Here is a 12,238-nt window from a genome sequence, read left to right on the forward strand (position 1 = left end):
ATGTCGAAGAAACGCAATTGTCGTACGATCGTTTCAATACAAATCAGATTACCTATCGTAAAGGGGTACATCAACCGCTGTACGTAAAGTGTATCTGTGCACCTCCTGTTGAGTGGACTGCAGTGTACCGTAAGTGAAGATTTATCGACCGTTTCACAAGTTGATTTCTCCCTCAAAGTTTTCAGATCGGCGGAAGTGCGTGAAATTGTTTTTGTCTCCATACAAGACGGATCGATGACAATTCTTGACTTGTTTAGCTTCGAATAATGAACAGAACTGAATTTCCATCAGCTTTTCCGCGATCCGCGATTGATCACGATATTGGATCTGCACCGGGGCAAGCAGGTACCGCCGGTGAAGTTGCTCTTACTTTGGACATTTTTTTCTGCTAAAAAACAATTTGGTCATTTTATAAGTCCGGATTAGAATTCAGTTTCAAAAATAGCAATGGACATTCTGTATTGCTGTCTTGACAAGCAGAATATTTAGCATTTTAGTATGCAAAGCGCTGATCACTTAAAGTCATTTTCTGTCATTAATATGATAAAATAAATATTTGCCCGCATTTTCGGCAAGAACTTATTTTTTTATCAATCGAAGACTTTATTGGCATTTCTTCAAGCATGTTACAAACGTCAAAACTTGTTTACATCTTGATTGCATGAGAAAGAAAAGGAAAACAAAAGTTACTTCATCATCTGTTTGTCACTTTTACAGTATAAGTTTGCTTTCTTTGATCAGGTTGATGTTGACTTTCTGGTTTTTTTCTTCCGCTGGTTATTTTTGCAAGCTAAGTAAAGTGATGGATTTTTTTTGCGATATGCTGCAGGGTTTTTTTCTGAACAAATTACTTATACTCACACTAATTCTTATGAATTTATGGCTCAGACTACAAGCTGCAACAACGACCGCGCACGCAATAACAAAATTTGTCCGAATTTCAGGCAGCAGTGTCCAAAGTCGCGCGTGCAGCTATATTTAGTAACAAACCTGACATCGAGATCAGCGCTATTGGAATTTGGCTAAATTTTAAAGTAGTTGATACACAAAATTCAGAATAAATGGCCTTTACAGTTACAGTTAATGGAGCATTTAACTCAACAGGAACAGTGCTCAGGACTAGTATATATTTGACACTTAAAAAAGGAGGATTTGTACTCAAGGCTGTTACTCTTCTTACTGCAAAAATTGTAATTGTAAGGAAGAGATAGTAGTTTCACCTTTTACAAAGATGTTTAGCATTTGTTTTCTTAGTGACAGCTACATACTTTGTTATACTCAGTAACTTTTGCAGTTTAATATTTGGAATTTTCAGGTTTTGCAAGAACACCTTTTTGTTCTAAGCTTACCCCAACATGTTGAAATTCACAGTGTACATTTGTAAAAACAACTGTTACTATACTCGTTTTTTCTCGAATTATCTCATTTCCTCATCTTGGCCAGCTTTTACTCATGGGCTTGTCTTAGCTCGCTGAGAGGTACTGGTAATCTTCAATTGACTACACGAGATGTTCAGAGTTCGTTCGTACTAACAGACTTTATTTCTCGGTAGACAAGCTTGATAGGTGCCGTCACCTAAGATAAAAATGCCAAAAAATGTCTAAATGCCCTGGACTACTCTTTGGTCGTTCTATCCTCCTGCCCTGTCTGTTGTATTTTTCTCTCTTGTCCTTTGTATTCCCTTTCCCGTATTATTTTAGAATGGGATTTTAAACGTTATGTTTAAGGCTTGGTTTTGATCATATGATAGATATGAATTAAAGATAAAAATATACGTCCAATCGTAAACATCAATACAGGTCTCGATCTTAAATTTACATGTCATAATTAATATACAAATGTCACTTAGACACGTTGCAAAATTGAACCCATTACGTGAAATTCTTATGTTCCTTCATTAAGTGTTGATTCAAATATATTTTGTTTTCTTCAAAACTTCGTAAACATCCTCATAATACGTAATTTGCATCTTTTTACATTTGTCGCAAATATGCTATGTATTCTAATTAAGATCATGTTATTTCAATTAATAGTTTTACTTGTGCCTATGATCACCTTGTGCATAAATCTACGCCAGAGACAAACCATAAATCTTCGCAACACAACCAGTTGATCACTATCACACTGTATGTGTTGTACCGGTATAGTGTTTATTGCCATTGTTTATTATGTAATTTTTGTTCAGACTCACAGTCACCTAACTCTATAAGTATGCTTGTTGTACTTATACAAATATAACCTTTGTTTCCAAGCATTGCTTTCAACGTGCTTAATGAAGAGCATAAGAAACACTGCATTGTAAATGTAACAGATGATTTTCATACTTGTGACTAATAAACCGATGGAAAAGTTAAAGTTTATGCGATTGATCTATGTTGTGTTTTTTCTGTATGTGTGTTTTTTTCTGGCTGGCTGGTAGGTGTTTCAAAAATCTAAGGACGGCAAACAAAGAATTTTCTTTATACGGCCTAACTAAAAATCCAGAGCTGCCAAACCAACAGAGGATTCAGATCGTAAATAGAAAAATATTCTGTTAAAGACAAAATCTATTCCAGAACTTGCAATCTGCCTCCCAAAATTCGATTCACTAGCCTGAATCGTGATAATATAGAAGAGCAAAGAGCCGTGTGATCCTCACCAGTGCATTTCTTGAATACAAGTTTTGGATTCAGTCCATATCCTCTTTTGATTCGGAAAATGCACTAAACGGTTAACCTTATAGATGAAAGAACGAATACTTCGCCATCTTTAAACAAGATGGCCTGAATAACCAACTGAACTCTACAATACTTAAATTTGAAAAAAGAAATCAACAAAGAATTTAGAACTGAGGTAATCTTTCGAACCACGGCGCGGTGCCACTTGTGTAAACCACATTGTACCGAAGAGGACAACACTTCATGATCTCATGAGGAATGACCATACTTGATAGAACAGACGACAAACACGAACGCCTCAGATAATTAAGTGGCACTTATGTCCAAGAAGATGAAGACTGTTAGTGTAGTCGACGAATTGTGGGGGGATTTTTTGAGCAGTAGAGGGGAACTTGGTTCCGTTTTGCTTTTACATTCCCATTCCAAGGTTTGGCAGGTAATTCAAATTTTAATGACATCCAATTGTTCTAATATTTGTAATAATTAAACAAAATCTAGGACAATGTAGAACAATTTTGTCACATTTCATTACTTTTTATCTCGAAAATATCTAAACATGTATGATTTTTCGTTAAAAACCCCAAACATTTTGGCCTAGTAACGGGGCAGAAGCTGCAACTGTTGATACTTGTTTCAATATTTCTATGCAATATATCACATACAGTTTCTTGCTGTCTCCCTGCAGCATACTGAAACAAACAATATTCATTTTGTCGACAAAGCCTTTATATAAATATGTGGCGAAGGGTAATTGAATTAGTGTTCAGACTGAAAGTCATTTAATTTTCAATGATACAAATGCACAGTACACATACACATACTGTGTTGGCAAGCTGAATACTTGACAACACATGCTGTAAAGAGTAGAACAAGAACGCAGTTGTATAAACTGAACAAAAATTGTCAAAATTATCAAAGTTAATTCAGCTGCCCTTCTATACTGCAGTGTCACTGTCACTGCATACCGGCAGTGACAGAGGTAGTTCTGACTCTGATGAAGTTGAAGAAAAGTTTGGGTCAGATGGCGCGCATGACATTAAAATATACTTTAGAGGGACAGCAAGAGAATACCGCGTACGCGTAAGTAGACGTCGCCATACTCTATCAGATTGCACCGCACCGCTGCCACACCGCGCTTCAATCTCAATGTTGTTTGCAGTCTAGGAACGGACGGGAAAATAAGGTATAAGTTGAGTAAAGACTTCCCTTAGTTAGTCTTTTCAAAAAGTACAGTGTGACATTTAAACATACATCAGAATAAACGAAATTTGAAACATTGAATTTACGTGTAATTTTTTGCGACTGAAATTGTTTGAGTCAAGAACTATTGTATTTAGAATTATGAAGTGAGGAAAATTAAATGCTAATTTTCCGTAAAGATAAAACATGAGCGATGTAAAGTATATACTCTTATTATTTTAATTTTATCAGGCCTTTCTGCAATGAAGACATAAAGTCGATATGCATCAAAATATTATTTTGCTATTATAAAGAAAACATATGCTTGCAAAGTACTGATAGATCAACGTCTGAAATATTCTTTTAAAGGACTGAAATCGACGTAAAAAATTACTCCATCAATGATGTGCATTGTAAATGTGATGCTTGGAGTCATTATTTTACATTAAAATGGATAAGGTAAAACGAAAATGTCGGGTATATAAATAGTTTCGCTGCGCAAGGGATGTTACGTAGCATTTCTGAAAAATGTTGCTTATTGAACTGCTGAACATCATTGCCATGAACAAGCAGTTCACAAGACCTACAACAGCAATAATGTTGTAGCGTTCAAAAACGGTCAGACCATTCAGGGCAAACCAGTAGTGGACGGCACTAGATTTAGAGCTGCGTTGCGAACGAGGAGACTTGTGAGAGCATCCTAATGCTACAGCTTTTCACTTCGTTTGACATCCGGGTACGTTGTAAGGCCAATCACAATAACCTGCTGGGTTGTATACAGTTCCAGGACTACATTGCATTTCGAATTCGATTCCCAGGAGCACTGTATGAATTTGGAACAATCACGTGAGTGTGGAAACATCCCATGATTTTCTGTTACGCAGTTAGTCTCTTCCATTAAAGGTGTGGGAGCTAGAAAATGAAACGACAAGTAAGTTGTGTTAACGAAACAGTCAGTTGAGTACTAACTTCATACAAAATGTAAGGAATAATATTGATTCCATGGCCGTTTAACGTGATGTACTTTAACGTATTTCGTTCAGAGAATCAATGAATTAGTGAAAGCGTCGATAGCTAGGTCAGTGTCCACCCATTTCTACGTTTAATTGGCAAGTTTCAAATTCCATGTTAAGACAAAGTATTTCATTCCGACCTTGTACAAATTTATCAATAGAGCGTGAAGTAACCTACAGACAATCAGTGTATGATTTGCGATACCCTTCAAAGTACGGTATTCCTCACCTTGTTTGTCAGTTACCGTGTCATCGCTTGGCCTAGCTGTGACTTTGACCAAAACTTCGGTTCTTGTATCCTCGGTTGAAATCATCTCAGTTCGATCTGGTACTCGGTAATGACGTCATCGCCTGACTTGACTGTTGGTGGAAGGATCGTGCCTGTGACAGCTGCCGAACCTTCTGTCTTGGCATTGCTTGTCGCATGCTATTGGATGGGGCATCCGTAGCTTTTCCCGAATCGTCATCTTCAAGTTCAGACTTTATGACATTCAGCAGAGGATATCTTCCCTGGTTACAAACGCGCCATCGAAATCATCGAGATCTAGTGCCCAGACCATCGTGCCAGCTAACCGTTGTTCTGCATTCACCTATTGGCACCTGTTGTTAGCAACATGGATGACACACATAGCGGTAGTATCCCGGACCTTTATATTAAATGACTGTACATGTACATATATAAAATGACTGTACATATAAAGTGACGGATGTACTTGCAAATCCTTGTTGAGTGCCTTCTAATATTTGTGATTAAGTCCCGTCTCTCCACACAAAAATGTTCAAGTATGAGTTCACCATTGCAAAATTAGCAGAGCAGTAGCGCTACACTAGCTTTATCAGATTCTAGTGTCATTATGTGTTTGTCCGCCCGTCTGATATTGGAAATAAGCTTAAACATTTGCGACACTGAATGATGGAATTTAATGATTCAGCATTCATTCATGGGATATGTGATGAGTAATTGGTGGTGTTTTTGATCCATTGTTGAAACTACGTGTTCGGCCATGGATGGTTTACGAATAAAACGAAGACAGGAGACATAAAGAAGGTTAAAACTGACAAAAAGTCACGTACCTTGAGACGAAAACTCTCTCTATCGTCATATCCGATCCAGTGATTGTCTTGGTAACAGTATGGCACAGATCTCTCTTCATCCCATACACGCGTTGCACCTCTTTGTAGCTTTTGACAGATCTAGGTGTGTTATCGGGGAAAAGTACATATTCAGTAAACTTACGTTACAAGATTTGTGTTTTGGGTTGAGGATGGAACGGAATCAATTGATATTGACATCTGCTATATTGATGATGTACGATAATAATTTCATCGTGAAACCATTCATTTGAAGAATAGACACGGATTCACTTCATGAAGTCATCTGAGATCAATAATTGTCGCAAATCTAAAGGTGTACAGACTATCTTACATTTGGGGAATGTCTTATCGAAAAACGAGCTTGTTGAATGTCATAATCGGAATCAGCCTGAAACCCTGAAACCTACTTCGTAATACGACAAGAAGCCGGCAGATTTTGTGTATTGTCCAACGGTTCCTGCCCCACTAGCTGGCGCACCCATTCCATTGGTCGATGATGAAGTCAGTGTGAAAGTACGTCCATATGTTGGCATGCCAACCAAAAGCTTGTTGCGGGGACAGCCTCCGTCAAGCCAGTAATTCACGGCCCATTCCTGTGAAGATATAATTCAAATACAACGGGGATAAGAGGAAATCTCAGCGCAATAGAATAACATTCTTCTATCGTTCTCTCACTGTGCTAAATTTTTACTAGACTTTTATGCCCCTCTGCTTGGTACTCTGGAGCAAAATTGTCTTTAAAATACAAACTGAATTTGTATTTAGAATGTTTCCGATGCTTTCAATATGACATTTTGCGTGTGAACACTTTTTGTGTGTATTATTTATTTATTCGGTACAATTTGTAGATTACAGGAGGAGATAAAGGACTACAAAAACTTTACTTTGTTTTCAACTCTCCGTTCTGTCATCCGAGGCCTCTGCTTAGGTCATATGCATTTTACAATTGCCGTAAAAGTTCAGTATATGATAATGGTAGATTAAGTTTTATACGTACCACATTTAATGATGCCTGGAGATCACTTTCACTACTTGCTGCCTTAAGTGGACTGTTGTGACCTGTTACGCTGTCCCAGGCTCCGTGGAAATCATATGACATCAAACCAACCCAGTCAAGTTCCCTGAAAATAGAAGAAACGATGAAAATCCAATTTTGTAAAATTGTACCATTAACTGTAGCAGTCAGGGTTAGTGTTAAGGAAAAATAAAATTTTCGAATTTCGAAAAACTAAGCCAATAAAAAGTTGTTTAACACCCAAGAGTTTTTAAATTAACCACCACAAGTGATGTATCAGGAAAAAATGTAAACGTTTGAGAGTCCGAATAACTGTCCACGAGGCGCATTCTACCTTAGCCTGTTCGTAGTAAAGATTCTGCTAAACTAGTATCTGCATCACAAAATGGGGACGTTTCTGTTGTCTTTTGCCTGTGATAGCTTCGAAGAAAATCGATAAAATGTCAGACTCTCGACTTTTCAGCAGAATTTATAATCCAAGTTCGCTGTTTACGCTTTGAATAAAATAAAATTTCACACTCATTGATGTTAAAACCGATCACTCTGATACAGAAAGTGACTTGTGAAGTTAAAACGTTCCTTACTTCGAGATTTCACGTATGTTAAACCAGCATCGATGGTCGTTTTGCCAGCACCAACTGCTGCTGTCAGAAGTAATTTTTCTTTCCCTGCTGGAACGTCTTCCTTCTCAATAGCTTCGCGAAACTCCTATAAAGTGAAGAAATGAGTAAACGCTTAATTTCTAAATTAAAAAGTAACATTTCGCCGCCAGCTAAAGGGAGATATGATCGTAAAGACTTTGTCGTTACAATATTATTCTATGGTAAAAACCGTTGTTGCATTTTTTCCCCAAAACTTCAGATATGCACTTCGCGGGTCTACGACAAGAAGTTCAATATCTATCCCAAGTTAAAAACTTTGACTCCGTTGTCTTGTGATTTTGATTTATGTCTGCCAAGTGCCAACTTGTGTACACACAAAAATGAATTCCTATAGGCATTGGCATGCATGATTTATTTCTCTTACGTATTCATGCCACAACTGTTGCACAAGAAGCTGGGGTCCGGACTGATGATTACAGTGACCTCACCTATAATTGGATAGCTATGAGGCCTTTATCACGTCTGCGCATGTTGTTCGAGTGTAAAACGTACCTTTACCTGCTATAAAGACAAGAGGAAATCGACCTGAAGACACGCTTTAGTCATCTGAAATCCAACTTTGCTTTAATACTTGAGAAAAGTCGTTGAATTAAGCCGACGAAATAGCAACGATGGACGCTAATATGACGGTAAGATATGATGATCTATTGTTCAGGTTTTATTATAGGTCAACTACCGACAGTTTTGACAAAGCAACAGTTGATTAGACAAAACGAAAGTAACATTACCACTGTTGAAAACGTATACATGACAAATCTTTAACTGTGAAACAAAACACAAAATTGCAAAACAAGCTCTTTGTAGTCTCCTTGGGCAGTCCAAAATAACAGAGATGAGAGGCCGTGCAAAAAACGTACATTTGGTGTACCTGTATGATGACGACGTGGGGTAAAGTGCAAAGTTCAAACCTGGAGATAAAAAGAGTCTTTCCCTTTGCTCTAATGTAATTTGTCCAGCATGATTTAATAACACTTGGCAATTCCGGTATGAAATCGAATATATATTTCTCATTTGAAGGTGTTGGCTATTTTCATGATTGCAACGTGATCCCACATTTTGGCATTTCTGTCTTCTATGGTCTACAAAATTCAGTAATTAGCTTTAAAACCGCACATTTTACTTGACAAAAGTCACAGAGCCAATTTATGACAATGGCGCTAGTATAGAGGCATATCTACTGGTCACATATCCCGTTTTAAAATCCAGATATAATCCTGTTATGTAATGATGTCTCCCTCCCAACTCTTCAGGGACAATAGAAAGATTGTCCATATTACGTTTCACAATCTTTCTTCACAGCACAGGGCTCCTGAATGGCTCGATAGAATAGCCTGTCTATGCCACGTTTTATCATCTTCCTTTACGGAATCCATGCATGGCTCGTGGTAGTTAACATAATAATACATCACAGTCGTATTATTTAAGCATATGTGCAGGCAGTGTTAGCAATTAGCTTCTTACTTTACTCCTACCTCACGGTACTTTAACATCTATGAGTACAAAATGTCAAAATAACGGGCTTACAACGTACAACCTTTGCACATCCAAGGGAATATGGCACATCTCATTCAATCTTTGTTATAATTTCAGCTGCTATTTAACAAAACTGAGATTACTCAACCCAAGTTTGATACACCAGTTACTGGTGAAGAGCTGGTAGAGAAAACCTTTAATAAGGCAGAGAAGAAATTGAAAGATCATTCTGAATTGTCTGAAAGGATGGCCGATATGTTCACAAAGGAAGAATTCAGTGATGTTGTGATAAAAGTTGGCGACAAACGCTATAGTGCTCATAAAATTATCCTCATGAATTCCGGCGAATACTTCTGCAAAATGTTCGGGCCAGATTGGAAGGAACAGCAACAGAGTGAAGTTACTCTCAATGAAGATAACGTTCACTGTCAGCGATACTTTGGAGAGTTTGTAAAGTACCTGTACACAGGTACAGTAGACATTTCTCTGGACAGTGCGCTTTACTATCTCATGTTGGCTGATAAATATCTTGTAGAATCTCTTATGAAGACCTGTGTCAAGTACATGGATGAACATTTTAACGCAAACCCTGACACGTGTTTATGCCTGGCTCTGTTACCCTGACTGCTCATCGACATCACCTGCAAACAAGCTTACCGACCTTGCTTCGAATGAAGAACAGGTCACCATAAGTGACTGTTGATTCACTTTGGTGAAAAAAGTGAAGGCTTTCATCGCGTGGAATTTATCACTCTTCGTAAAGTCTCGTGTTTGGGTTGACTTCGAAATGAATCTTGTGAAGGAGTTTCTTCAAAGAGATGATCTGATAGTACCTGATGAGTACACTCTGCATAGCTGGGTTGTGGAATGGTTGAAAGAAGACAAACGTTCAGCAAGCATTCAAGACAACCTTAAAGAGATTCTGCCATTGATTCGATTCGAATTGATGTCACCGGCAATGTTAGACCGTCTGCTTGAAGATGAATTTGTTCATGAAAATTCTGAAGTTTACACTTTGCCATACATCCTGCCTGCATTCAGATGTCACGCCAGGAGCCTTTACAAGTTAGGCACAACAATAGATTGGTCTTCTCAAGTGTATAGAAATATTCGCACTTACGCCTCTCTTGAAAGTTCGGACGACGGTGAAACTGCCGGCCGAAGTGAATTCGGTCGACACTTCACGGTTGAAAATTACCTGGACTGGGCAAAGACAAAGCATAACTTTGGCAATTTTAAAGTTCCCGTAAACCCCTCATTCACAGATAGGTTTAGGAAAGTGGATTGTGAAGTGTCCGTCTATCCAAAGGGTACCTGCATCAGCGAAGAATATATTCAAAACTACTATGACAGTCGTGGAGAACAAAGTCAACGAAAGCGGAAGGTGCAAGAAGATGACCATTTCCGACTTGATATTTGTTTAAAATTGCCGAAGAATGTGATGAGTGATTGGGAAATTTCAGCCATGGTAATTTGCTTGCAAAACCGAGTTAAATACATAAAGAGAGTAACGACCAAGAAGCCTCTGTGGAAAATCTACGTATTCTGTCAGTAACAATGAGTAACCGCTCAGGCTCCCTCTTCATTCGGGATCGCGACGCCCTTTGGGTGTCAATTGGTGTCTGGTCAACGTTGTCAGCCAACGTCTGGGGATTTGGGTATTCTCAATCTTTTCAGTCGATAGGTAATCCCCAGGTCGTTAAAACCTCTCCAGAGTACAAGGAATGTACAAATCTTGTTACATCCATTATTGATTCAGTCAGAATACATAATTGATGGAAATGTTAAGTTCATAGTTGTATGCAAGCCCCTATACAACGCAATGACAAAGAATCCTGAACTATCCGTCTGACACAGAGCTTGAAGATGACATGCATATAGTAGATGGACGATATTCTGTTTAGGACTTAATCTATCCAAGCCTTTAGGATCAACCTCCCAAACTATGATTAACCGGTCTGCAAAACCAATTTTGATAAACTGGTAGAAATCAGAGAGACGAGGAACCTGATGATTGCCAGCACATTTTCCAAGTGGAGGTTTTGATAACCGAGTACTTCAACAGTAAAGATTATCTTAAACAGTAAAATTGAAAACAAAATAAGCCCGAAACTTATATTCGTAGAGGAGTAAGATGAGGAGATCAGAGCTTAGCGACGAAAATTCTGTTATCACGGAATGATGATTTAACAAAAAGAGTCACAGAATTGGAATGGGCAACGATGAACAAAACTAATACAGCAAAAGAGAACATATTTAAATCCATGGAATATGTACGAGAAACTCTAAACAAAATTATGGATGATATAACCCAGAGGGTGATACAAGCCACGTATCCGGAGATTACTCTTGTATCGTCGAAGCTATGTAGAGGATTGGCATTCACGACGACAGGCGGTATACCGTCAGACACCGACCAATCATCGTCAAATTTACCAGCAGCTGGGAGAACATTTGACAGAGTTTACAGAGAAAGGAACACAAATAAAGACATTACAAGCCGTAGAATATAGACATAACGGGCGACGTGACCATCAACGTTTATTTATGGGCAAGGGCGAGATGAAAGCCAAAAATTAACAAGCCTCGCCCGTTAATTTGGCTTTCCTCGAGCCCGCGCTCATAAATAAACGTTAATGGTCAGAGCGGAGTCTGTTATTTCCATTATATTATCAACGAACCGGAGAAAACCGTCAAAATTTTCGAAAATTTTCGGAGGGAACGACAACTGGGCCCCAGAACTGGGCAATTACGCGACGCACTATCACGCGCGCGTGTAAAATATTGGCAAATCCGGAGATATTTTCAGAAAAAAGTATCTCAACTTGGCCCACAAGTGCTACATTTTATTTTGTGATTGAATATGATTTACGTTTGAGCTGTAAAGTTACGATACTTTGAGTTGTTAATCTTATTATTCATATTCATGGGCATGTAAATAGCCATTACTGTGTGTTTTTTGGTCAGTCACGTGGTTCAGCTCCTCGACCAATCAAAATGCGACAGGCAGGGCATGGTAATATAATCCAGAATAAAGTGTATATCGAAATTCATTACAGTATACAAGTGGAAATCAGTTTCAACGATCTCTTGAGAAAGGATTCCACAGGTATTAAAACCAGATGTAAATTATAAATGCTCTCA

General features: G+C 38.2%; 2 protein-coding genes across 2 annotated transcripts; one reads left to right on the forward strand and one right to left on the reverse strand.

Annotated features, from left to right (window-relative positions):
* Window positions 1–4,524: 4,524 nt before the first annotated feature.
* On the reverse strand, window positions 4,525–8,167 carry LOC139150789 (chitotriosidase-1-like). The gene is given in 8 exon segments (XM_070723182.1): window positions 4,525–4,748; window positions 5,079–5,373; window positions 5,376–5,439; window positions 5,924–6,043; window positions 6,352–6,537; window positions 6,942–7,089; window positions 7,567–7,667; window positions 8,147–8,167. Coding segments are annotated over 7 exon segments (849 nt in total). The 3' UTR covers window positions 4,525–4,748; window positions 5,079–5,164.
* Window positions 8,168–8,244: 77 nt separating this feature from the next.
* Window positions 8,245–9,718, forward strand: LOC139150790 (kelch-like protein 41). Its single transcript, XM_070723183.1, has 2 exons — window positions 8,245–8,250; window positions 9,212–9,718. The coding sequence occupies exons 1-2, from the start codon at window positions 8,245–8,247 to the stop codon at window positions 9,716–9,718; spliced, it is 513 nt and encodes a 170-aa protein (XP_070579284.1).
* Window positions 9,719–12,238: the final 2,520 nt, after the last annotated feature.

This window comes from Ptychodera flava, chromosome 15 (assembly GCF_041260155.1).
Source record: "Ptychodera flava strain L36383 chromosome 15, AS_Pfla_20210202, whole genome shotgun sequence".
Classification (NCBI taxonomy): Eukaryota; Metazoa; Hemichordata; class Enteropneusta; family Ptychoderidae; genus Ptychodera; species Ptychodera flava.